Source organism: Aedes albopictus, chromosome 3 (assembly GCF_035046485.1).
Source record: "Aedes albopictus strain Foshan chromosome 3, AalbF5, whole genome shotgun sequence".
Lineage (NCBI taxonomy): Eukaryota > Metazoa > Arthropoda > Insecta > Diptera > Culicidae > Aedes > Aedes albopictus.
The window spans coordinates 110,044,062-110,071,866 of record NC_085138.1 but is presented as its reverse complement, the minus strand read 5'-3'; the positions used below and the strand labels follow the sequence as shown (position 1 = coordinate 110,071,866).

At 37.6% G+C, this 27,805-nt stretch overlaps 1 protein-coding gene across 1 annotated transcript in view; it reads right to left on the bottom strand.

Moving 5' to 3' along the window:
• LOC109423432 (ankyrin-2-like) overlaps positions 1-27,805 on the bottom strand; it is an 85,336-nt gene that overhangs the window by 46,625 nt on the left and 10,906 nt on the right. Inside the window, exons 3-6 of the mRNA XM_062857429.1 lie at positions 18,897-19,056; positions 17,943-18,826; positions 15,309-17,876; positions 15,145-15,243 (exon numbers count right to left, since the gene is read on the bottom strand). Of these exons, the coding sequence (XP_062713413.1) occupies positions 15,145-15,243; positions 15,309-17,876; positions 17,943-18,826; positions 18,897-19,056 (3,711 nt within the window). The remainder of the gene's footprint in view (positions 1-15,144; positions 15,244-15,308; positions 17,877-17,942; positions 18,827-18,896; positions 19,057-27,805) is intronic.

Below are 27,805 nucleotides of genomic sequence, written 5' to 3'. Positions count from 1 at the left end.
GAAAATCGACCATCACAAACGTGTTCTAGACTAGCGAGGTTGCATCTAGAGGGGTAAAAATGCCGTCTTCAAAGGGTTAAATCAGACCGGACCAACTGTTTTTCAATTATTATGGGAAAATGTCCTGCAAGAAATTGGGATATCAAAGCATGTGCATTATTTATTGAAATACTATGATTCCTTGGCTTATCTTTACCTGTCCAAAAAATCGCCTAGTCCAATTTGACTTTACGCCGACCAGTTTTCTTATTTCGTTTAATGTGTGCAAAATACCGGAATTAACATTAATCCCCAGGCTCTGCGATGGATCTTAACAGCTCTTCCAATGCACCTAGCAATTAAGGCAGTCCATGTTGAAAAGGTTGTTTTATGTCTTATCCAAAATATTGTGTTGTACGTAACTATTTATTTAGAAATACCACTATCATTAAAAACGGCTACGCAGTCTTGAAATTAGCAAACGATGTTTATTACTTGCCCAACGTCTCGACACGGGGTTTGTGTCTTCTTCAGGGGGAACTAGAATTTGATACATGTACTAATTGGTCTGTTACATATTTTTGTCACGGTAACTTACACTAATTTGGTCGTTTTTGGTCTTGTGTTTCGTCTAACTGTAACTGTTCTGTCATTAATTTGTTGGTACATGCTGTAAAATTATAGTCATTATAAATGGTGTCTAGTTACTTGTCTGTTCTAATAAAATTTACGGAAACTAATTGTCTTACACCGTGACTAAAAGATGTAACAGACCAATTAGTACATGTTTTTTTTTTGTCTGTATTAACGAGATTTTTAACCCTAGGCTAGTTCATCTCGGGACCCACGTTTTACTTCCCTTCCGAAGGAAGAACCCACATTTTGTGAGTATGTCGGGAGTGGGATTCGATCCCAAGTCCTCGGTGTGATAGTCTTGTGTTCTAACCACCACACCAGGTCCGCTCCTATTAGTACATGTATTAAATTCTAGTTCCCCCTGAAGAAGACACAAACCCCGTGTCGAAACGTTGGGCAAGTAATAAACATCGTTTGCTAATTTCAAGCGTAGCCGTTTTTAATGATAGTCGATTTTAACGATACAGTCGATCCTCCACTAGAATTAAGAAATACCTTATTAGTAATATTTACAATTTTTTGAGATTTACTTGATAAACTGAAACATTAAATGTCACCCGCGGGCCTTATTTATTTTTTCTCATATTCGACAAATTACGAAATGTTACGAAACTAATTTCATGTTAATAACCTTGTACTATTCCTCTACACTAAGTTTTTACAATTAAATTAGTAAACATCAAAATCTCATACACTCAACGCCTAATCAGATAGATATGGATTGAATTTATCTATGTTTTGGAGGATTTTACGACTGGGAAGAATTTTACGACTCATTGAATTATGAAATAGTAAACTCATGGTTAGCCACGAGTAAAATCATTCCACAGCAAAACTATTATAAGTTTTACGTTTTGTTTCAAAACCATCATTGAAACAATACTACTGAACTGTTGTGGCTTTCTCAGTCTAACAGGATTAAAACGGCTATGCCAAACTCCTGACTGTTTCACTTTTGTTAGACTGAAAAGCCACAACAGTTCAGTAGTATTGTTTCAATGATGGTTTTGAAACAAAACGTAAAACTTATAATAGTTTTGCTGTGGAATGATTTTACTCGTGGCTAACCATGAGTTTACTATTTCATAATTCAATGAGGTGCCACAAAAACTCACGTTTCGGGTTTCAATGAGTTTGCTTCAAGTACTTAGTAAGTAGCTGAAAGGGAGTTTACGTCGTAATTCAGAGGAAGCGATAGAGATCTACCATAACCATCCATACAAAAATATAACTGTTCATACATGAGGTGTTTGGATTCTATACTTAGTAGATTCGACAAACACCCATTTTAGAGTAATTTAAAGTAAGCACGTTACCTGCGAACAATACTCGCTGCTAACCAGGATCACGGCATATGGCGGCGTTGCATGAACTACGAATTGTACCAAGTATGTAAATAAATCGATACAGTATGAACCCAATTTTGTCAGCCCCACAAACTGTTTGATCTCATTAACTTACGGTCAAACTTCAACTAATTCAATCATGTTCATCACAGTAGTAGCTTATGTATGCAGTAGTTTATGCTTGAAAATCTATTTAGATATTTAAGGAGAACAAAAAATGTGTCCCCGAAACAGGTGGACAAAATCGGTAAACTGATGTATAATGAAGCGGATAAAACACGGCAGGCTGAGGTGGGCTGGGTACGTAGCTCATATGCCAGAGAAATGACAAACTTATACCATATTAGCAGAGAACCAGGAAGGAGCCGTTGGCTTCGTGGTAGGTTGCGCACGTTAGCCTTTTAGGTCTTCCTCAACTGCATTTTGCGGCCCTAAGGGGCTCCAAAATCTCAGGGCTACTGAAAGCGATTGATCCAGGACTAAGACCAGTGGAAACGATTACTTCAATCGGCGTAGACTCAACATTACGAGTTGTAGGCTATCAAGTATCAATTTGTTAAATTATTTGCATGTTGTTGTCAAAGCATCATACATGTTTCAGTATTTAAAAAAAAAGACACTACACCGTCTTCAGCCAGAGGCTGCACAGACTGAACATTACACATACACGAGACAACGGACAACACACATAACACCCAGTGGCCCAATGGAGAATTTTCCGTTTGACGAAAAGTTTCCCCCGACTGGAGCGGGAATCGAACCCGCACTCCGAGGCTTACGAAACGCCTAGACGACTGACGCCGCTAACCGCACGGCCACGGAGCCCACAATTCTACATTGCATCCATAATAAGTATTAAACATAATTGATAATATTCACTATGAAAGTTGTTGATATTGAAAATGATTTTCAGGCATCTGAAATCAAATAATTAGATATCTCAAATATAAATTATGTTTATGTCAATAAATTATCTCAATAAATTATGTTCAATCACGTTTTATAGGGAGATTTTAGTTTTCTTGTACACAGACGTCAGTATTGCGACCACATGGTGGTTACGTCAAAACGTTCTTTTCAATATACTCACATGTTTTAGAACAAACACATTTTTTTAATAATTGGAGCATATGCTATACATGGTGTAGGATATGTTAAGCTAAAAAAATAGATTTTGACCTATGTGGCGTTTACGTCACCTATGCGAATATGGGCAGATAAACAGTCCTATTTTCATAATTCCATCTCTCTTTCGGCTTAGATGCCAACTTCTGAACACGCTCGCTGTTGTGCCTTCTAATTATACAAACGAGAGACAATTGTTTAATACCATCAAGACTTACTCTCTATTTAGTATGGGGTCGTCCATAAATGACGTAGCATTTTAGGAGGGAGGAGGAAGTTCCTGAAATTGCTACGAGTCATGTATAAGGTATGGGAAAATAGGCTACGAGAAAGGAGGAGTGCTAAAAATTCGCCATAAAATGCTACGTCATTTATGGATGGCCCGTATGCGTCGTGAGGTCGGTTCGTTCGCACACTCGAATGATCAACTGCGCCAAAGTTTTATCTGTTAGTGCTATGCATACACAATACACATGTCTATGTTGCCCTTTGCAGACTTGTACTAATTTGCTGGTACGACTTAAGGGCGGACGGGACGGTCGAGGAAATACCCGCCATTGCTCTGTGGCTACTAAGATGGTAATTTCAGATTCTACTTCATATTTTGCAACAAAAACCTATCATTGTGTATGCTCACTTGCAGTGCATATGCTGATTGGTTTTCAGCAGCTTCAGTGCGATAGAACTCGAGATTACCATCTTCAAAATCGCGAGGCAAATTGTTAGAAAGAGAGGCAAGATAGGAAAAATAACACGGCGTCCCGTTTCACCTTAACGTACTGAAAAAAAAACTTAAAAATTAGAGGTTGGCATCTAAGCCGAAAGAGAGATAGAATTGTGAAAATATGAGTGTACACTGTACAGGGTGTGGGCTCGGAGTCAGTTTGGCGTTCTATTCTGCAGATCCGCTATTGTGGATTAGTTCGTTGAAACGCCTGTCTAGCGAATACAGAGCCGTGGGTTCAAATCCCACCAGAAAGCGGTTTTTTTCAGTTTTTTGAAAATTTCCATAAAATAGGGTAATTTTTCTAAAATCGCCCTGGTGCAACATATAAATGATCTGTTGTAAAATCAAAATGTTCTACAAAAATGCTTCAAATTATTATTATCATATTTTATTAAAGACACAAGTAAAGTTTTATCAAATAAGTTGGCATAAGTATGAAACTCATTGCAAAATTTGATTTTTCAGCACTCTTCTTATTTAACCAACTTAGCAAGCCGCGTTGGATAAATGTACGACTGGTGCTGAAAAAATCAATCAACTTTTTGCAACTCGTTACATAAATAACTAGCTGCACACTATTTTCATACATAAGGAAAATAGAAGCACGCTAAGTAAAAGTTACTCTAAAATGAGTAAGATTCACACCAATCTGATCTAAACTGAAACAGCTCAAAAAAATGAGTAAATCGCATTTTCAGCGCTAGCGCTGCGCTAAGTGCTAAAATCTAATTAGTTTAAGCCGCATAATATTCTTAACATTGTCAAGAATATTATGCGGCTTAAATTGATGAGATTTTCGCACTCAGGCCAGCGCTAGCGCTGGAGATGCAATTTACTCATTTTTGTGTTGTCCCACTTTAGCGCGAAAATGAGTGAATTCTGTTACCGTGTGTTTACATTTAACATGTAAAAAAATGATTAAATTTTATTTTTTTTGTCTTTTTTTGGCGTATGAAAGAAAGTGCCAGTTTTTCTCCAAAAACAATTATAACTTGAAAACGGTTTGTTGAATAGAAATATTGTCTTTTTGTGCCAAGTCTTTGGAAAAGTTGTTCAGGATATTAAGAGCTATCCGATGGTGAATTAGTTGATTTTAGGTTTATCTGCTAGGTGGTGCTAGTAGGTCTCAGAAATGTTTAACGTTTGAATCTCGAGAATGAAACCACCCAGAAGAATTTCGTCTTCGGAAAAGTTGATCAGGACGTCAAGAGCTCGATTTAAACATGATTAAGTGCCATTCGATAAATATTTAATGATCTGAGTATCTTTTTGTTTCGAAGACGTGTAAGAACCAGAAGACGTGTGAAGCAGCATTTCACAAGGTCCCATACGTTTTTCTAATATTTTTTTTATTTATTTTTTAATTTGCTGTAACTTAAGTATGGTTGGATGTAAGAAAAAAAATACAAATAGTTTTTTCATTGGAACCTGTACGTTAAACCTGTGTTTGAAACAAAAGTCTCAAAAATTGGTTTTTGTTGCTTGTTTTGAAAATGGATGAAAAATTCTAGAAAAATAGTTATAAGCATTAGACCATCCTGGCCTACTTGGCAAATTTTAAGGCAGGAAGTCAGCTTTTAACAGAAAATAATTTAAAAAAATCGAAGGGTAATTTTTTTTTAGAAAATTGAAAATATCTGACATCTAGCAATGATCCGCGATGAGTATTATTCTCAGTGTATTTTTTTCCAAAAGTTCTTGAAATATCTTTAAACATACTCGAAGACATCATTTAAATCCAACAAACTGTTTTCGAGGTATCATTTTTTGAAGCAGAAAATTAGTTTTTTTATACGCCCTTTTCAAAAGTTAGGTAAGGAAAAATGATTAAGTGATTGATACAAAAAAGTGTCAGGCCATTCGGCCGAAGGTCATTAGGCCGATGGCCATTTGGCCGAAGGTCATTAGGCCGAATGGTCATTAGGCCAAATGGTCATTAGGCCAAATGGTCATTAGGCCAAATGGTCATTAGGCCAAATGGTCATTAGGCCGAATGGTCATTAGACCGAATGGTCATTAGGCCGAATGGTCATTAGGCCGAATGGTCATTAGACCGAATGGTCATTAGGCCGAATTGAGTCTTCTTCTTGCCGTTACGTCCCCACTGAGACAAAGCCTGCTCAGCAGTGGTCTATAAACACTTCCACAGTTATTAACTGAGAGCTTCCTCTGCAAATGACCATTTTGAATGTGTGTATCGTGTAACAGGCACGAAGATACTTTATTGATGCTGAATCTACTGATATTGTACCCATTAATTTTTCCTTCTTTTAAATATAGACTGTTCTTTCTAGTATCATTGCTAAAATAGTTTTTGGCACTGAAACTGCTGATATTCAATTCATATTTTTTTCCTTCTTTAAAACATAGGCTATTCTTTCTAGTTTCATTGTTAAACTAGTTTTTGGAAAAAATTGTTGGAAAAGGTAAAAACAACGGCTAACTTTCAATTCGTCCTGATGACCATTCGGCCTAATGACCATTCGGGCCAAATCACCATTCGGTCTCATGACCTTCGGCCTAATGACCCAGCATCATACAAAATTGAATGATTCACGAAATCCAGTGCATGAACAAAATCTCATTCAAATCGAACAATATTGAGTCAAGCATGTTGTCGTGTTTTAGGCTGGGAATGCTGTCACCTACTTTAAAATAAAAAATCATAATGGTTGAACGATTATAGCACTCGTTAGCGAATAAACTGCGATTTTTAGAGATAATGTCTTCAACTCGTAAACCAAAAAAAGATAACAACGATTTCGTGTGCAAACAACGCGTTGTATGCGTTTTTGGGCAAAATTGAACAAATCGCAGTCAGAAAAGCTGCAAAATTTAGGATTTTTTTAATAAGCTACAGGGGAAAGATAAAATGATCGGGACAGGCAAAAGGAAATTATTTAAGCTATATTCTGTAAAAATTCGGTAAAGGTTTTCCTCCGTTCCTGAGTTATAACCAGTTTTGTGACAATTGGTTGCCTATGAAAAAAAAAATCATCAAATTTTGAGAACCTTCGTAAATTGGTACGGAAATGGTACGATAATAAAAAAAAATCCTCAAAATTCAAATTCGATGTTCTGTTTGTATCAATGAATACTCAAAAGTTTTTATCCAGTGGGTATTTATGTTGTTTATACATGAATTTTCAAATTTTTCATTTTTTTACATAAAAGTTCAGACAATTTTCTAAAAAAAGATATCTATACATCACTTTTTTAACACCTTTTATTTTTGAGTTGCAAAATGAAATAATCGATCAAAAAACTTTAGCCCTTTTTAAATGTTAGTCTAGATAAATTTTGAAAAAAAGTTTGCATAGTTGCTTTAAGGTGAAGATATGACTTTGAATTTTCAAAAGCACAAATCTGAAGAACCGAATAACGGATGCGCTGAAAAGTTGATCGATTGGTAACCCGCTGGTGGTAACCAAACGATCAACTTTTCAGCGCAAACCAACATTCGGTTCTTCGGATTTGTGCCCTTGAAAAGTTTAGGTGTGGCTTTGTCATACCTTCACCTTTAAAATTCAAAATCTTCATACCCTCAAAGTTTCACTGGATTCTGTGAGGGTTCTTTCCACCACTAAATGAGTTGGCCTAATCGTCATTGTTTTTATTATTTTCACATTTTTTACTTTCGACTTTTTTTAAATTAGGAATCCAGGAAAAACAATTATAACAGTGTTGCCAAGAAGCTCATTTGTCAGTTTTGAAACCTTAAATCAACTTTTTGTCGAATAAATAAGTTTAGGTAAAAAATAAATTTTGGGCTGTTTTAAACCAAGCTAAATAGAAAATTTTGTAAATAAAATTTCCAGTTTATCAATGATGGATATATTGGAATGTATAAGAATAAATTGTTTAAGTATCAAATGTAAGTCTTTATCACTGGACAAACTTTGAACAAGAGCGATGGTTGATTTTGGTTTACAATATCAAAAAACATATTTTTCATGAAAAATATTTGTTTTTTTTTTATGAGTTGGCACGGTACGAAAACTCTCATGCAATAAAGATTTTTACAAATTATATCAACATATTTGGCAACACTTCCATCAACAATTATGTTGAAAAATTTTAGCCCAGTCTAATAATCAGTAATATCATCTTCACTTTTTAAATATTCTGTTGAATCTGTTGTGCTGCAACAGTTTTTTGTACAAAATCGCATAATATGACTGAGTAACATAATAATTCAGACTCCTTTTTTAGATAGTGTTACATTGTTATGTATCTATATTTAATAAAAATTTAATATATATGAGCCAATAAAATATTAATAATTACAATATACTAAATACAGATAAATAAACCCATGGAGTTCCAAATCAACGCCCGACTCCCGTAGATGCAATTATTTGTTATTTGTTTTGCAATATTCTTCACATAACTTTTGAAAAGGACACATGAGAAGAACCTTATTTTAACCTTTTAAAAATTGCAACTAGAAAACGGTTTGTTGGATTGAAATGATGCCTTCGAAATTGTTTCCGGATATTTGAAGGACTTAAAAAAAACTAATTATAATATTCATCTCGGGTAAGGGTAAGGAGTGTATCGTATATTAAGTAGGTGAAAATCTTCACAACAGCATTTGAAATAATTTATTCGAAACAAGCTGTCCCGGCAAACGTCGTTCTGCCTGCCTACTGTGTTTTTTTTAAATGCAGCTCTGTAGAAAAATGCCCCGCAAAATGGAATTTCAAACTTTTTTGTTTTCGGTGCGTTCCCGGTCGATTTTCCCAATTATTTTTTCGTACGAACACGTCGGAGCCCTGCACGAATGAAATACTGAAAGAATGGTTTAGATCCGTTGGTCCGTTCCCGAGCCTATTCGTGACATACAAACACCATTCCATTTTTATTTATATAGATATACACTGCCGTTCTAAGCATATCTGTACCATGTTCGAAAATGTGCAACTGAGAAAACTGCGATTAAAGTTAATAACGTATTTTTCTAATTGATCAACAACTACAGTACCACAACGGCACACGCAGCCGTATTTCTATTCAAATGGATTATATCTGAAGTGCAATCAGTGAAGATGCCTTTTTCAACGCAAATAAAAACATTTTATTTATGAATAAATACTTCCCAGTGGGACAGTTATGCTGTGAAACACAACGCAAATTTGAAATTTCTACGCTTACTTTTCACAGTTTTTGACTGTATTTCTTGTTGTGGGACAGATATGCTTGGAAATGCAACAATGGGACAATATGGCTTGGTATTTATTTTTGAAATTTCAGAACAAACTAAGGACTTTTACAAGTTTACATAAAAATACACATACAATTACACTGATAGGAGGAAAAAAGTGAAAAATTCTGAAAATCAACATGGGACAGATATGCTTAGAACGGCAGTACAGGGGATGACCAAAATGTTTGGGATAGGCAACTTTTTTTTCTCTCACAGAAATGTTCAACATGCTGTAACTTTTCATAGAATACATCGAAAATTCTCAAATTTTGACTGTTTGTTCACCTATTATATGTGCATGATTGGTACAATTTTGAGCTGGATTTGTTAATCTTTCGCGAAGTTAGAACCGTTTTGGTAAAACACTATTTTTAGACAACTTTTTTTTTAACTGTCATACCTCGGAAACCAGTGAACCGAATTGAATGAAATTTTTACGTTTATCAACAATATATTGATACTGTGACGCTATAAAATGTTATATTTTCTCACGAACAATAAAGTTATACCGGTTTGACAATTGACATTTTCACCCATATAGAGGAAAATAAGTCGAATTTAAAATATCATGCAAAAATTACTAAATGTGTTATTCTATCAATCCAAATAGGCTCCAATATATCTTATCGGAGATACATATCTTGAGAAAAGAAGCAGAAAATCTTTGGATATCAACACTAAAACTTATTGACAATGAAGTGCAAAATTTACTGTTTTTCGAGAAAGATCCAAAAAATGTCAATCCATGATAACTTTTTCTAACGTTCAAAAAGTACCTATGTTTTAATGACATGGAAAGCATCAATGTATTGTTGATAAACGTTCAAAAGTTCTTTAAATTTGGTTCACTGGTTTCCGAGATATGACAGTTCAAGAATAAGTTGTCTAAAAAATAGTGTTTCACCACCTCGGAGACGAACCAGCCTCGGGCTGAAAGTCTCGATAATAAAGATATAAAAAAAAAAAAAAGTGTTTCACCAAAACGGTTCTAAATTCGCGAAAAATTAATCAATCCTGCTCAAAATTGTACCACAATAATAGGTGATCAAACAGTCAAAATTTGAGAATTTTCGATGCACTCTATGAAAAGTTACAGCATGTTGAACATTTTCGTGAGAGAAACAAAAGTTGCCTATCCTAAACATTCAGGCCACCGCCTGTACATAATTTCGATTTGGTCATACTGTAAATCCTAGATAAAATGTTCTCAAAAATTAAACACGCAAAGATGTACAAAGATTAAACACATGTTTTTTTTTAAATTTTGTACACCTTCTAAACATTTTTAATTGCGAAAGCTGTGGGAAAAATATTTGATTATTTGTATTTTCAATATATTCTTTTCCAGAATGCTTATGATTTACTAGGGGAAATTACCTATTCTCGGCCGTTTTGTTCTCTTCGTCTTTGGTTTTTTTTTAAACCTATTGAACTCAGAGTTGGACTCAAATCCATCCCAACTAAGCTGAATTATATGGCCAAGTTTCAGGCAATTTGGCTGACAGAAACCCCCCATGACGAAGAGAACAAACCTGCCGATAATACCCATTGTCACCCTATATCATGTTATGTTTTCAAGAAAAAAATACAATGCATTTTAGAACGATTCTGAGACTATGATTGAGAATATGAGAATATGATACAAATAAAAAATGCATAAAGTTTAAAAATCGCATTTTTTTTTAATTGAGCGGTTGTTTCAAATTTATTAACGAGATAATTCTATCAGAGAACGGAACTTTATAACCTTTGCATATATAAAACAGAGCGTCATAATTTGACTACAAGATAGGGGAGACTGAGGAGACTTGATCCCTGGGGAGACTTGTTCCCCCCATATTTGCTCGGAATCAAAAACATTTTTCTTCTAGCATATTTTTTCCAAAACTACTCCTAGACAAACGACTATGTTTTGGCTACAAGTGATTTCGATTTTACATTGCATTATTTTTTAACGGCTGATGGTTTGTTTTCAGTCCTTCAGAAATCTTTTGGGCGATTCCGAAAAATCTCAATAACTTTATGAAAATTGAACCAAATCGTGTCAAAATTTGACAGCACATAGTTTAAATAAAATACTTTCAAACTTATTTATCCAAATAAAGCTGTTGTTAACATATTTTTATTAATTCAGCTTAGTATACACAACAGTGACATGGGGAGACTTGATCCCTCGAGGATTACACACACATTATGCATGTGAAAAATGAAATTCTATTCGGAAGCCTCTATTTACTTGGAATTCTAGTCTATTCAACGATAAAATGTGTCAGATAATTATAACTTTAGTACAAACCAAGAAAAGGGGGATCAAGTCTCCCCATTTTGAAAATACGGCATATCCTTAAAAATTTAAGGAAATCTTACAATTTCAAACACTCCATATTCATCGAAAATTCAAGAAATCTCGAAAAGAAAATGAATAGGAAGACTCTGGAATTTTTTTCCCTTTAAATAAACCATGTGCTGAAAGGGGGATCAAGTGTCACCCATTTTTGAAAAATACATCATAAGACGTGCCTCCATAAAAACACAGTTTTGAAAACTTTAACAATAATTCAAAGGCCTTATGTTGTGTATGAACTTGCAATAGATGTTTACCTGCTATTTTGTACGGAAATCGGATCTAGTTTTGTGTTTTTTCCTAAAGTTTCAGGTAAATTAAGAAAAAGGGATCAAGTCTCCCCAGTCTCCCCTATGGTTTATTAGAATTTTTAAAGTATAATTTTTAAAGTCGTTATCGAGTGAGATGTTATGTGTACTGCTATCAATATTTTATATTTTTCGGATTTTTACCGTACAAATTGTATGTTCTGCAAATTATCAAAACGCTGAAAAATCTTTAAAATTAACTTTTTGTACAGATTGTTTTTTGTGTGGTTAATTCATTTAACCATATTGTTAATAATACTAAATTTTATTCAATTTTTTTTCAGACTGTTAAAACTTATTGCGGAGATTTGATGCAAGAACCGAAATGAAAAAAAAAAAAACAATGCTTGCAGAGCATCCTGAATATTTTCAACTAATTTCTTATACACTCCTTATAATTAAAATTTTTTAAAAACCTTGCCCTTCGTTTGTTTAGATTCTAGCCAAGGTTAATTATTTACGACAACCAGCGCATGAACAAAATCACATCCAAATTGAAAAATATCGAGTCAAAAATGGCATATTTTTTTCGTGTTTTGGGCTGTAAATGTTCCGTGACAGAAAACTAGGGTTATAGAGTCATTATCATCATCAACTGCATATAAAACAGAATTCAACAAAACTTATCAGTGTTAGGAGAGCTTTTAAGCCTTACTACCGTCCCTACACAGTTATGGATCACACACAGTAACGGATCACTTTGATGTTTAAAGTCGAATATCTTGGTCAAAACATATATTTCGGCACGAAATTCATTTTTGTGGCATGATCCTATTTGTTTTCTGAGAGAAAAAGTGATTTTCAAGAGCTTTATCTAAAAATCAAATGTATTATACTGCAACGATAGAGTTGTCTTCTCATAACTGCCAGAAAATAGCCGAATTCCATAAGAAGCTACTCCAGCAGTGATAAGCTCTGAAAGTGTCGAAATCCATCGATTTTGATATAAAAACCGCTCGTATACCTCGGAAAAGCTATGTTTACATCTATTTAGCGAAGTTTTACTTGATTCTGGGATTAAAATACTAAAATAACGTGACTTTCGACAGTGATCCATAATGTGACCCAGAAACTGATCGTTTGACGCTATTATGGGTCACTTCAAACAAACATAGATTTTCGCCCCACTCAACGCTCCCGATGCATTTTTTTGCTTAATGTATCAAAAGCATCATTTAAAAACATATAACCTTGAAAACCAGGTGTCTTGAAACGCATAATAGTAAAAATAATACTTAAGATGTAGAACATCACTGTACCCTAGTGGCGTACCTCTTGCAAAGTACATGGACTCGGGAGTTTTTAATGCTTTCTTTTTATTTATGCTGTAATATCGGGTACTCCATCAATAAAATAATCAAGACACTGTGTAGTTTGGCCTTACCAACCCGAATTTAATATTAAGGTTGGAATTTTGAGTAATAACGCGTTGATCCATAATATGGCTCAAATTGATCCATAAAATGTGGGACTCCGTGGAACTGATCCATAATAGGGCATTCTATTCTATTTTTATGCAAAAATGACTTGCCATTATGCCTAAAAGAGTTCGGTAATCAAAAGTTCGAATCAAAACGTAGCCAACGGTGCTTTCAAAGTCGTAGTTTTTGTTTTATTTTATTTTTTAATGAATTTTGGAGGTAAAAAATACCACTAAGTGATCCATGACTGTGTACCCACGGTATATCCAGTTACATAATTTCATCACTCGAACAGCATCCTTCGCTATTGCTACTTCATCTTATGTTGTACACTCAAAATAATCAAAAAGAAATCCTCTAAACGCCAATCTAATTCGCGATGAAACTCTAATCAAGATGGCAGCACCATGCTCGAAATGTGCCTATCTTATACTACTTGCGCCTAATGTTTACTACATGTCACTGTGAGTGAGTGATTGATGTATTGTATAACGGTTGTGTAAGCTGGTGTATATGTAGGTGCGTTGCTGGAGGAACAATGATTTGAGCGGAGCGCTTTCCTGAATGACGAGAGCAAAAGTATGGCTGACGCAAAAAAGTCCATATCTTGCAGTTCGAGTACGGGTTTTTGAAGGCGCGGCTAATATCATGACGGTGATTCTAAAGACACACGTTTATCACACTCTAAACAAAGCACGTCTTTTGGAAAGAGAGCGGTGATCTGTTAAGAAACCCTTGAAGAAGTGCTCTGTGATTGAGAAACACTTTAGCAGACGAAAGAAAAAAAAACAGAGACACAAACCATCCTTGTGGCGCCATCTGTTCGAAAGAAATGCACTATCGTGTTTACGGAAGCCTCTAGGATAGGAAACGTACATCGAAAAATCCTACCGACAATTATAGAGCGACATAATACAATCTAGAAATGCTAATTTTGATTGAAAGTTTATTGTTTAATCTGGTCTAAATTTAGTACAGCGGTTGTAACTAGGTGAAGGCCGTCCAATCGCTGAAGGCGTATTGATGCGATGATGGTGATTGGTGGAATGGGTAAGGGAACAGAAAAGAAAACTTAAAAACATATCTAGCCGGAGCGCGGTGGTGACATCTGGTGGTGACTAAATATAAATGGATTTCATGGATTGGCTAGATAAACGCGAAATCAACACTAACCGCGATATCATTCGGCCCGACAGCGAATGTTTTGGAAACAAGTGATTGTTCCTATAGAAATTTTTGCTATATCGACAACGAAATAAATCCTCCAATTGTTTTACAGCAAATTAGGTTCTCAACGAAAAGGAAAACCAATTGCGACGCACACTAACGTACCTTCCCTTTCGGAGTGGATAGTTAGGTGTTTGACCGTGTTGCCAGATATGATAATGAGTGAGATGCATTTTTTTGTTTATTCTGATACATGTCTTGTCATTTGCCATTGCATTTTTTTGTTGGTGTCCATCGCAATATTAGGTGAACAAAATTAATACTTAACGAAATAACGAAACAACAGAAAAATACAATTGCACTGATACGTGAACATAAATGGAAGAATTGCAGATGATACGGATGTTAGTATTACAATTGTAAATGTACTTAAAAATAGCCAAGCGTAATTGAGGTAAAAGGATTAGTTTTTGGTCTGGTTACAATTAGGGAAAGTACGAAAAACTGCTCAAAGGACTCTATCAAACTTGTTAATATCAATGCGCATATCAAATCGGAATCAACAGAAATGAACTAAACCCATAAAGCAGTGTTTGATAACAAGAAGGGCTTTGAAGATTGGAAACAATAATCGAAAGTTACACACTATTTTAAGATTATACGTGAAACAAGGGATCAAATCTGTCTCTAGACTTTTAACAGGTTTCGTTGTTTCGTTTAGAGAGAATTACTGACTGAATTAAGGATGGATGAATTTACAGTATCAAATGTGAATATATAAAGGAGAACAAATATCGGATGATGGTGGTTTGGAATGAGTCGGATGCTATATAATGTTTCTTGATTGTGACTTTACGACAAAAGGCCATCGATATTCGCACTTACCTTGCCACTTTTCGTGTTCTTCGTCGTGATATTCGTAGTCGTGTTCGTAACGTTCGGTGACATACTCCGGAATCGGGTGAGGGGATTTCTCTTGAACATCTGCGAAGGAAGAAACGTAGAAATCGTTAGATGTATCGACCAAAACCTTGCAAACCTCTACTCACCGTCTTCGGATTTGCTCAGATCCAGCGTGTAGGCAGCGATTTCGGTGTCCTGCATCCGCTGGACCTTATCCTGGGCTTCCTCGATGATCTCGTCAATGAAATCATCCGGGGTAACGGCCCTTTCATCTTCGGTGATAAGTTCGTTGAGCACCGTCTCGTCGATTGTCGTAAAGCTGAGTACTTCCTTCACCTCGCGACTGGTTATCTCTTCGCAGGGTTCGTCGTCAATCGTAATGGACTTTATCGGTTTTTCATCACTGTCGGATTTCAAAAACGACTCCTGCTCACGGAGCGTCTTTTGTGTGATTACAGTCTCGCAAGAGTCACTCGAAAACTGTTCCGAGACTCTGCGCTCCTTGAAGATCGGGATCTTTGATGTGGTCACTTCATGTTCTGGAGATTTTACAGCAGATGCTTCCGCATGATGAGTTGCGGGCTTGGTGCTTTCGTGGAATCGAGGGATTTTGGAAACTGCTGCTTCCACTTGCTTCACAACAGTCTGAGCTGCCTCAACCACGGACTCCCGAACTGCTTCCTTGGTTGGTTCTGGCGTTTTCTCAACCTTCGGTTCTTCCTTTGGTTTCGCAGGCTCGTCTGGTGAAGTACGCTTGGCCAATACGGGAATCTTTGAGGTCACCTCTTGAGTAACCGTTTTCTTGACAGTTTCCACGATTGATGGCTTCTCATCTGGTTTGACAGCGGGTGTTTCCTCCGTTCGTCGGAACTCTTCTCCGATTTCTGAAACCTTCTCCGCTATAATTTCATCGCCCAGACGGAGACCAGTTTCGACCTCGGTTGTTGTTTTCTCCGCACTTTCTTTCAACGTACCAGTCAAATCCTTGCTGATGACTTCTTCACGCACGCTAGCGAAGGTTTCTTTGGTAAATGCTTCCTGAACACTGGGAAGCTCCTGATCAGAACTCATGGTCGTTTCTTTCGCTACAGCTTCAGCTGCCCTGTCGACAGCTTGCTTGCTTTGTTGAGTTGATTCCTTGATTTCTGACACCACTTCGGAGTCCCGAATCTCCTTCACCGTTGTATCGGTTTTCTGGTCCACGAAACTCTTCGTCTCGGAGCTTTGTGCCGAAAACTCTTGAACTTGCTGTCGAACGCCATCACCCATTCCTTCGATCTTGGTGGCGCCGGCTTTGAAGCTCTCTGCAAACGATTCCGCTTTCGATGTCACGCTGGTAACTTTCTCCTCAATCTTACTAAACACTTCTGATTTCTTCTCTTGGAACTGCTGATCCATCGTTTCTACCTTACCGTGTCCTTCGCTCGTCACATCTTTTAATCCGACGACTTTCTGCTCGAACTGCTCGAACAAACCCTTCTTCTCCTCAGCTACCTTTGTCAGGAACTCCTCCTCCAGCTTCTCGAACTTTTCCTCAATCAACTCTTTCTGGTGTTTAATCTGCTCTTCAGCAATGTGTTCAATTTCGTGCTTGTAGGCTTCCATTTCGTGAATCTCTTCTTCTGCCCATTTGCCAAGCTTGGCTTCAACGGCTTCCTCCATTTTCTCCAACTCCACTTTCTGTGCAAGGATCTCCTGTTCCTCGGACCACTGTTCCTTCAGTGGCACGGTTGATTTCTCTGCAGCTAATTGTTGGAATTGTTTCTGCTGCGAGAGAATTTCATCCTCCTCGGTCCATTGGCCGAGAGCAGATTCCGCCGCATCAAATTGTGCCTTTTGCGAGAGAATTTCCTGCTCTTCGGACCATTGCTTCGAGCCACTTGAAGACGATTCCTTAGCGGCCCATGAGGTACGCTTGCTCGATTCGCTGGATTTAGTTTCGAACGAGCTGATCTTCTCCTGGACGTTCTTGATGGATTCGCTCACCACTCCACTGGAGTCCGAAGTGTCGTCTTCTTGCGTCATGCTGATTCGCTTGGTTGGGACTGGAACTCGTTCCTTCGGAACGGGTTGTTTATCCTGATGGTCGTCATCCTCATCGTCATCGTCCGGTTTCTTTCGGTCGTCTTTCGGTTTTGGTTCTTCCGGTGCTGGCTTGGGCTTCTGCAGGTCAGCACTTGGTTTCTGTTCGTCTGGTTTGGGTGTGAACTCTGGGGCGTCTTTCTTGGCGATTTCGTCAACTATCTTGGCGGAGGTGTCCACTTTTTCCGCTGCAAGAATTTGTGACTTGTGCTCGAAATCTTCGACGTTCTTCAGGGTTGCTTTGAATTTATCCTGCAGTTCTTTGTCGAATTCATCCTTCGGTACACTGGAACCGTCTTTGAGATGGGTCGTTTTCAACTTCACCACCGGTTCCGGTATCACCGATGATTTGTACGTATTGTCGATCGGTTTTTGCATAAGAATTTCTTCTTCGTGCTTCGCTCGGGTATCGTCGATCATGCTGGATCGCTTGATGGTAATGATTTCTTCGACAATTTCCTTCTTCTGCATCGATGCGGGAATCGATCGGTCGGCTGACAGACGTTTCTCGATCTGTTTTCTTCGCTCGGCTACCGTCTTCTTGATGGTTTCCTCTTCTGATTCTTCCGATTCTTCGACGCGTTTCTCTTCGACCGAGTACTTGCTGGACTCCTCCTTGGCATATTGGTTGTCTGTGGGTAGAAAAAATTGATTAGGCTTAAGGGTTCTCAATTCCGGAAACAATTAACGTAACTTACCATCTTTTTGTACCAACTTCGCAATGGAGTCGGTTTCGGTGATGATGTCCACGTCGTGGCTTCGTTTGCTAATCGAGAAGGCAGTTTTGTTTCGCATGGTCACGGTTGTGGTGGTTGTGGTAGTAGAGGTTCTTAGACACCGATCGACAATGTCGTCTCGATGAATCGTTCGCAGGCCATTTTCCAGGATGTTGAAGTCGTTCTTGGCTTTGGATTGGAACTGTTTGAGCATGGCTTGGGCCTGCTGGGCGCTACTCGTCGGGTTTTGAGCGATGATGTTCTCGACGTCGGTTTCGCTAACTCCGATTTCCGGAGCCAACTTGACCCAGTCTTCGCCAAGAAGGTTGGAGATGTCGACAACGCGCAGTTCTCCAAGGTAGTTCTGATCTCGCGGCGAGACGCGGGCAGCTCGTCCTACTCGGACCAATATTTCCTGCGAGTCTTCTATAGTCGTGGTATGATCGGGTATGATGGTTTCCGGCAGTACGATGTTCAGGATACAGATCGGTTGCTGGGGTGGTTCACCCTTGGCGATCTTGGGTTCGCGCATAAAGAGCGTACGGCCAACGATGTCGGCATGTTGGTCTTTAACGCGAACCGCGAAGGGCAGTCGGTTTTCTCGGAAGGCCTTGAACGCTAGACTCAGCTGTTCGCCGGACTTGGTGATCGGTATCAGGTTACCGGCCAGCTCGATGTACTGCGGTTTGTCTTCCAGTACTTCGACGTCGCGACTCTTGGCGACCTCGGTAAAGTGCTCCTGATGTTCTAGGGTCTTGTCTTCGCGGTCGTCTGTCATGCAGAAGACGCGGAGCCGCGCCTCCAGTGGGTCGGTGCGTTTGGCGAAAACGACAAATTTGGCCATAAACGGAACGTGTATGGCTTCTCTGTGTTCGTTAGAAAAAGAATTCAAAAGTAAGAATTTTGAGAGATATAAACTATTCGACGGAAACCTACTTGTACAGTTCGGTCGCCATCTTGGTGGCATCGGCTATGTTTCGGCAGTCCATGAGCCAGAAACGGGCAGACACAGTGGTGGTGAAGGACACGCAATCGTTCACGAAGGTCAGCGGAGTGGAACCGGTGACGTCCTCCCACTGGGCGCGAGTTGTACCACCTAGACGTCGCGGACAGGGGGGCAGAAGCATTCGGTTAAGCGTAACACGGGTATGGATCGTACAAGTTTTAGGCTTAGAGGTAATTTGGCGAGTCTAGCTAGCTTGAGCGGTCAGTAAACTGCTGTTGATTAGTAGTTGGTGATAGTAGTACAACAATGAGTATACAATATCGAAAGCGTACGCGCGGCTGAACTGACCATCCCGGGCAGGACCGTATCAGTTCAACTGTGGAAGCATTTTATGGGTGAAACTGGCTGCGAGTTGAAGCGAGCGGATTATTTGACTGTTTGCCACCAGCTCGGAGCCAGTTCCACGGCGGCACTGCTTAAGTACTAAATGGAATTATAAAGCAAAGTAAGAAAATGAAGTCAACTATAAACGTTAGAACTTAAGGTGGGCCAATTTCGTTGAAACAGAAACATAACTGAGAGTGAAATGATACTGAACAACGGAACGGAAACTGCTGGTCGACGAGTTGGTCTCGAGACTACTGGTCTAACTATAGAACTCGAATGTCATTGGTTACTATTGACTGTTTTATAAGCTATCTTCGTTTGAAACCATTACTATCCACCTGATTTATGTTTTAATGGGGACGGGGTTAAGAAACATGAGAAACAGATGGGTATGGCTAGGGGAATATGGAGTACGAAAAATGATAGTCGCATGCAAGAAAGAATGCGGAGATTTCCTGTTAAGCTGGAAGGAAGAATTTATTGGAATAAGTTTGATTTTAAAAACAGTAAATGGTGAGGGTTGTTGTTCCCGAAAACTGGCAGCACGGAATTGGTCGAAGAGTGGAAAACTATTATTTAAAAACATTTTTTTTTCAAAACTCATTTTTGATAGGATTTATTTAGCATGTATAAATTTTGGCGGCAATTCAAAGCCTAACCCATTTTTAGTGCTTTTGGAATCATCAATTTGTAAAGCAATATTTTTATGTATGTACTAAACTCAAAAGTCATTACGATGATACAGAACAGCTCCATTGATTACGTCGAGAACGCACTGAACGAAGTTAACATTAGAGTGAGTTCTTAGCTCTTAACGGTAAACTTTTCGTCATTGAAATCATCGTCATCATCAAACATTTGAAAGCAGTTTTTTCGTTCAAAACAAAAGTTTTTGCTATGAAAATATATTCACTGTACTCCACATGAGGAATATAATGCAGTGAATATATTTTCATGATCCTTGTTTTGATTTGCAGCGAGAAAACTGTTTTTTTTTATTTTCCGAAAAATGATGACGGATGCTTGAGCCTTTAACTGTAACAACACCTATTTCTCAGAATAGTACTCTTCCATAATTATTAACTGAGAGCTTCCACTGTCAATGACAATTTTGCTTGTGTGTTTCATGTGGCAGGCATGAAAATATTCTATACCCAAGGATGGAAAGAATATTTCTTATGCGAAAAGTTCCTGGACCGACCAGGAATCGAACCTGTTACCCTCGGCATTAGGCATGTCCATTTTTTAAAAAATGTTCTCGGATTCCCAAGTCCATCCCCATATTTTGATTGGCATCCAAAAAGAAATGATTGAGTAAGTCAGCATGGTTTTGCTGAATACTGGTGTGCTTACCGCATCGTCTATATCGATCCTTATGAGTGCTTCTCTACTAACAAAAGAAGTTGTATAAAAGCTTATGAAGCATTGATTAGTTTATAGGAATGCACAAGCCGATATTTCGAACTCTTTGTGTTTATCAAATTCGATAAGCCTTGTTGGATAAATTTACAACTCAAGATGAAAAAGTCATCTCTTTGCTATTATGATTGCTTTGTAGCCCAATCCTTTGATATTCGAAACTTGACTATGTTTTATTGATGCTAAAGCTCTGCACCAGAAGATCCTTGTGCAATATTTTGGACTCCAGCATCCAGAAAATTACCAAAGCCGGAAGGGAGCATGTGGTAAGAATGTTAGACTGTAAACCTGAAAAAAAATGGGTTTGTCTACGTTTTCGAAGTTGGCACCTTTCTGAAATTGGATGAGAGCAGCTGCAAACCGAGTTTAATGGTATAATAGTATAATTGTTGATGCAGTCTTAACTTCATAAATCTGAATAGATGATATAAATTAACTGAACGGAGACCCCATTTTGTCAGCTTTTTTGGACAAGAAAGAAAAAGTTTTCACTCGGCATTGTTTTATGATCAACACAGATAAAAATAATGAGATTTACACATCATGTAAACTTTATTTTAGTCATGTAAACTTAGTGTTGTGATGGTTTACATGATATATCATGTAAATTTGTATTACATGTCATGTAAACTCTCAGAGTAATGCTGAATTAAATGACATATGATGGAAGTTAACATGATATGTCACGTTAACAAGTTAACATGTGATATCCCACGCTCCAATTATTATATGTCCCATCATATGTCACAGAATTTTACACTGATTTTTCGATCTGTGAGCGATTTGCGAACTTAAGTTGATGAATTTGGTGAGTTCGTTCTGATGTAAACTGCGAAGTTGCCTGCAACTCGTAATAATTATTAGCATATTTGTGATTCAATAAATCTTTTTTTTATTTTATTTTGGGAAGGGATCATTATACTTTTTTTCTCGTTTCAGAGAGCGAGTAATGGCGCTTAAGCCTAGGCATAAGGGCCAGGATACAGAGTAAATGCCTGTGTTCCATCCCTGGAAACCAAGGACCAAGGGGTGACATTATCCTTCTTAGCATCGTCACCCCCACCGATTTTCAAGTTTTTTTTTGCTAAATGGCTGAACGGTTGGTACGAGATGTCCCCGCTCTATAGCTTTCTTGTAAAATCAATAACGCTGCACAGTAGGCCTGGCCACTTTAATGCCTGTAATGCATTTCCGATGCACTGCAAGCATTAATAATGACAAGAAAAATGGTAGAATTAGTCGCTTCTATCATTTTCCAGGATTCTTTCAATGAATGGCTGTGTATGTGTAGACTAGACTAGACTAGACTAGAACCATCCTCCAATAATTTCAACCGCGATTACTCATGTTTTTTACCCGTGGTTCACTCGGGGTTCGGAGTCTCCCGCCGGAATTCCTTCCGAGATTATTACAAGAGTTCCTTCTAGGATTTCTACAGGAATACATTCTTCGTCCTGGAGTTCCTCCAGTGATTTCTGTAGGAGCTCTTTATAAGATTGAACTTTTTGGGATTCCTCTAGCTTTTCTCTGGACGTTTCTTATGTGAATCCTCAAGGTATTCCTTTTGGGACTTCTCCAGAAATTGTTTATTGAATTTATCTGGGAAATCCTTCTTCCAGCAACTTGTTCTAGGTCTCCCCTTGGAGTAACTTTATGGGTTCCTCTAACAGTTCTTTCTGGTGTTTCTCCAAGATTTTCTTCTAATATTGCACCAGGAGTGGCATCAAGGACAGAAATTTCACCCGGGCTATCTTCCCCAGTAACACACTTGTCACAGAAGAGCAACGGTGACGCAAGTTTTTGTTACGCAGAAGTCATTGTGACTTATTTCTAACAAATAAATGCTTACCTGTTAGAAGTTAGTCACGGTGACTTCTGCGTAACCTGCGCCGCCGTTAATCTTCTGTGACACGTGTGCTACTTGGGTTCCGAGAATTTTTCAAAAGTTCTTTCCGGAATTTCTTGAGAGCTTCTAGACTCCTGCAAAATAAGTCAAGGTTCTTCCTGGAGTTCGTTCTAAGATTTACCCAAAAATTTATCCAGGATGTCCTTCCGGGATTCCACCAAGAACTTCTTCTGAGATTTCTGCATGATTTCCTGCTGGAATTCTGCAGATTACATATTCTTTAATTCATTATGGAAGATTCTTAAGTTTTGCTCACGGAAATTGTCCAGAAGTTTTTTTTTATTATCTTTATGGAAGTATTCCAAGACGTGCTCTTGAGTTCATTATGAAATTCCTCCAACAACTTCTTAAGAAATATCTCAGCAGTTTTGTACTTTTAGATACTTTCAAAAAATCTGAAGAAATTTAAAAAGGTTCTGGAGAAATTTGAAAAGAAACTCGTGAAGGAATCCATTAAAGAACTTCTAGAATAATTTCATAGGAATATTCTGGAGGAATTTCTAGAAAATTACAGGAAGGGATTTCTGAAGGAATCCCGTATGGAGTTACAGGATTAATCCAAGAGAGAACTCTTGGAAGAATCCCAGATGGAAGCTCTGAACAAATCCTAAATAAATTCTTGGAAGAATCTCGGAGGGAACTTCCTTAGGTATCCCAGAAAGAACATCTTGAGCAATCCTGAATTTATGTCTAGAGAGATCACTGGCAATTCTCTTAGGGATCTCGGAACAAATTCCTGGAATTCAGAAAGATTTTCTAATTAAAGTTGAATATTTTTTTTTACCAGGTATGGTGTATTATGTATAGCTAATACAATACAAATTTAATCAAAACCGGTTGAATATAAATCAAAATCGTTGGAGATATTGTTGAAACAAGTATCTTGCCATTTGAGAATTTTGAGCAAACAAACGTTTTAAAAAATATCACTTTTGCACCGTTTGAGCTCTAGATCCAAAAATACAGAACCGATTTCAATCAAAACTGTTCTGTATGTAAAGTTTACATGTAGAAATATTGTGCAAAAATTTCATTCAGTTTGATCTAGCCGTAATGAAGGTCACAATAAGCAAATATGTTTTTTTGTAACGTGACATTCAAGCATTTATAAATTGAAAAGTTTTCATATCTCTCAAAATTTAACTGAGCACAGTTTTATAATGGTTTTACAGGTTCGAATTTTGTTAAAAATTGGAACAGTCATGACATTTGTACAGTCAAAATAGTACACACGGAATAAAATTGTTAAAAAGTACCCAAAATATGCCTTGAAGTTTTAAATGCTAGAAAAAAATAGTATTGAACCGATTTTTATTTTTTTTACCAGTTTACTGAAAAACGTGGTTTTTCACAAATTTTCATCTCTCAATTTGTCAATTAGCATCATTTCGTCCTTTCTAATTACAAGTTTTTTCCAATAAATATGTTTCAGACCTTTCCAGACATACCAGCAAAACTTGTAAAATGTCAGTAAAGGGCAATATGTATCATTGATAATGATGAACTGGCGTGAGCGTAATTTATACTCATCTCGTGTTCACAGCTCTCTCACTATGTACTTTGGTATACGTGTACCTGAGACGAGACTCGCGAAGACGGTCTTCTTTTTCTCCAGTTTGTTATTTTTTTCTTCTTCCTACCTGTGTTGACATTATGCTTTGGGCTGATGGTTCAAACACGTACGTGACCGCATCATCTCACATGCAGTGTAACTGAATCCCATTCACGCACAAAATCATGTTGAGGTGAAATTTTGCATTGCCAAAAATCGCCAAGCAAAGTAATTATTGGAATATTTTGTTTTCAATTTATTTTTGACAGTACAAGAGAAGAAAATGCTGCTCAGAGTGAATTTTTGCTTCAGAATTTATCTCGGGCAGCAATACTTTTCTCGTTTTAGGTAACGTAATCAAACGGGCTACAACTGACAGCTCAGTTGAGCTACACTTGACGTTGCTTTTTTTTCCTCTTCGCGAGTCTCGTCTCAGACGTGTACGACTCATACTTTATTCGACAAAATTTTAGATATACACCGTTTTTGAGAGCATGCATCTGAACTGAGATAGTAGCAAGTGAGTATAACTCGTTGCAAGTGAGTATTCCCAACACTGCCCAACACTGTGAGTATTGCCCAATTATGCTTGTCAGTGCTAAATCTTTTGAAAATGGGTAACGAAATGGCTAAAATTTTGAACACGAACCTCTCAATATACATTTTTTGCGACGGCAAAATTTAAAAAAAATCGATGCACTATCAACAGTTTTATAGTCATAATAACATGTATTGGAGCTAACCTTATTTTTTTCCTTTTCGTCTGAAGGCAATAAGCACCACTTATTGTAAAACTTTTCCTTACCATTTTCGTCTTTTTTGGTATTTTTTTGAATATCTAGGCTTGGTAAAACTAGTGTCGTCCCTTCTGCAAGTGAGTATTCCCAGCACTGAAATTAGGTGTTGTACAAAATTAATTTGCACTGGTTTTCTACTGATTCATTTCTACAACAAAATATACTGCACCGAATTTCACAAAATTTTGTAGGTGAAATGAACACAGATGTTTCCACGCCAAATTTGAGCAATTTTAACGAACCCATTGCAGAATGGCAGCTGTTTTTCTGTGTCCCGGTTATTACGGATACAGGCTTCACTTGCCCATCGATTGACAATCGGGGTTACAATCTTTTTCAGGGTTAGTTAATTCTGGAGCAACATTAGAAAAGGGCATGCAAGCATTGGTAAACAATGACTTCGCACGTCGCTGCTGAGCCCCCATCAACTTATCCACAAAAACTAAGACCGTTATCAGATAGAATTAACATTGATCTTTCGGATGATGGTGTTCATTTGCGTGGGCGGGCTGCTGTTATGCTCTACGAAGCATTTTAGAAAAAAAGACACAAGACCTCTTGGGCCCTTTTCAAATGTTGCTCCAGGATTTGTCGTTTTGGTCTAATAGTTCGTCTAATTGTGATTGTCTTATCGATTTTGTGTTGTGTTGTGCTGTGCTTTAAAGTTTTATGTTGAACAATTCAAAATCATTCAAAATCAATATGCAGGCTGATCTCGATATAATGCTAAACAAAGTTAATTTGAAAAAATCTCAAAATTTCAGATTTTGTCTGTTTGAAAAATATGTAAACAAATGTTTTGAAAGCTTCAGAACGCGACTACGGATAATCGAGTTCAACCTGTACAATACATTCAAACATCCTATAAATGTTTTCAATTAGATTCGGCTGCAAAATAGAATACATTGAATCTATTTAAATACTTTTACATTTTCAAAAAACCTCTTTCTAGGTTTTGAAAAATGATTATGATTGCGGCAGTCTTAAACGGTTTTCGATTCATATATTAATCATCATGGCCATTGCACATCTGTTTCTAACGAACGAAACGAAATTATTGAAAATCTCCATAAATTTGTCAGAAAGAATGTTTACCGATATCTGCTTAATCTGCTCATTAAAGAAAACAATGTTTACTTCATCAAAATATTATGTTCAATGTTGCCAGTTTTCTGAACAGCCCCCCTCGAAAGACGACGGTAAGAAAGAGTGGGATTGGGATATTTAAGGACTGCTGGGGGCTTCTTTTCTGTAGTTATACGATACCCAAACAAGTCTACCCAATCGCTCAGGTGGATCCGAACCAAAACTGAAACTGAAACTGATGATATCTGGGATATGTATGAAACACTAGTGATAATACTGGGGACAACGGAACCAAAACAAAACAATACTGAGTGTTCGTGCATGTGTGTATATATGTGTACATATGAAAGTGTGTATCTGGGGGTCTTACTCTGGGGCTGTACGTACGGTGGTGTGTGTGCGTGTATTTCCGCGGGGATTCTGACAAATGAAATCTCATGCACTGAAACTTATTACTGTTTTTCTTTTTTTTCTGCGTTAAGACACAAATTTCGTACTATACAAAAAATGGGCGCGTGTAGAAGTTCTTGATTATTGTGTTCACATCTACTGTTACGGTTAACATTCACTGAAGATCTGTTCGACACACTTGGCGGGAGTGAAGAGTTTTGCTGAAGGATTTTGCATGGCTTTTAGCAACGGTTTCAGAAAAGTCCCCTTTTGGGCAACTAACGTTTAACATTTTCTCGACTGGTTGCTTTTTTTCCACTTTCAAATATACAGAACTGAACACAGGATTAAAATAAGAATAAACAAAACTCATTGAAACTTATTCGAATGAAAACGGAAATAATCGAGTTTTTTGTGTTCTCTCAGAATGGACAAAATGAATTTTCGTTTTTCGTTCAAAGTGGAATCAACCAAAGGCTCGTAGACGATTGATTAAAATAAGTAGTAGAAGTGTTAGTAATGCTGCTGAAAAATTTGCGTAGCAAAATGTTAAGTTAGAAAAAGAAAGGATTCTGCATTCACATATTAGAAATTCGTTCGATTGTAAAAAAAAAACAAAAATGTTTCTGATCAGGATGTCGAAGTGAAATCAACACAGGCGCGCTTTTTCATTTTTGTTTTGGGAAATCCTAACTCAGTGTTTCAAACATGACTTGAAGAAAAAGCGTAAATCATACGGAAGTATATTGAAAACTTAAGTCGCAACCTAAAAGACGATCGAGTTGCATATCGGAACCGAGGGCTCCACCGCTTGTTCGTTATAAGTTTTCTCGAGGCGCGTAAGTACTGCAAACGAAGTAAAACCTTTCAGTAACAAAACGGGAGGAATTTAATGAAAACTGCAGTGCAATTGTTAACCAGAAGTATTGTTGTTCTAGTACTAATCCGTATTGCGACATTTTTTGCTTTACTTTCGCTACTTTTTTCTGTACGTAAATAATGTCGAAAATGGTGCGCTGTATGGAACACCTCATGTACTGCGTATTGCCCACCCTACTGGTTCATGAACGCAGTTTTTATAAGCGCGGGATTGTTCATAAAACTGCGCTTCTGCATCAGATCGTGTCATTACTCGCTGAATAAGTACGCAGAGGACACCTGCGCCATGTGATGCAAAACTGCAGTTTTTTACGGCTTCGTCCTTATGAAAACATCGGAAAATGTCCAGTACGGTGGGAAATGCCCAATACAATACAGTGAACCATAACCGACATTGTGCTTGACGTATAGAAAAAGTTAAAGGAAGCTATAAAACGCCGCCACTCGATTTATTGCTAGAACAACAATATCAAAGATGTTTCA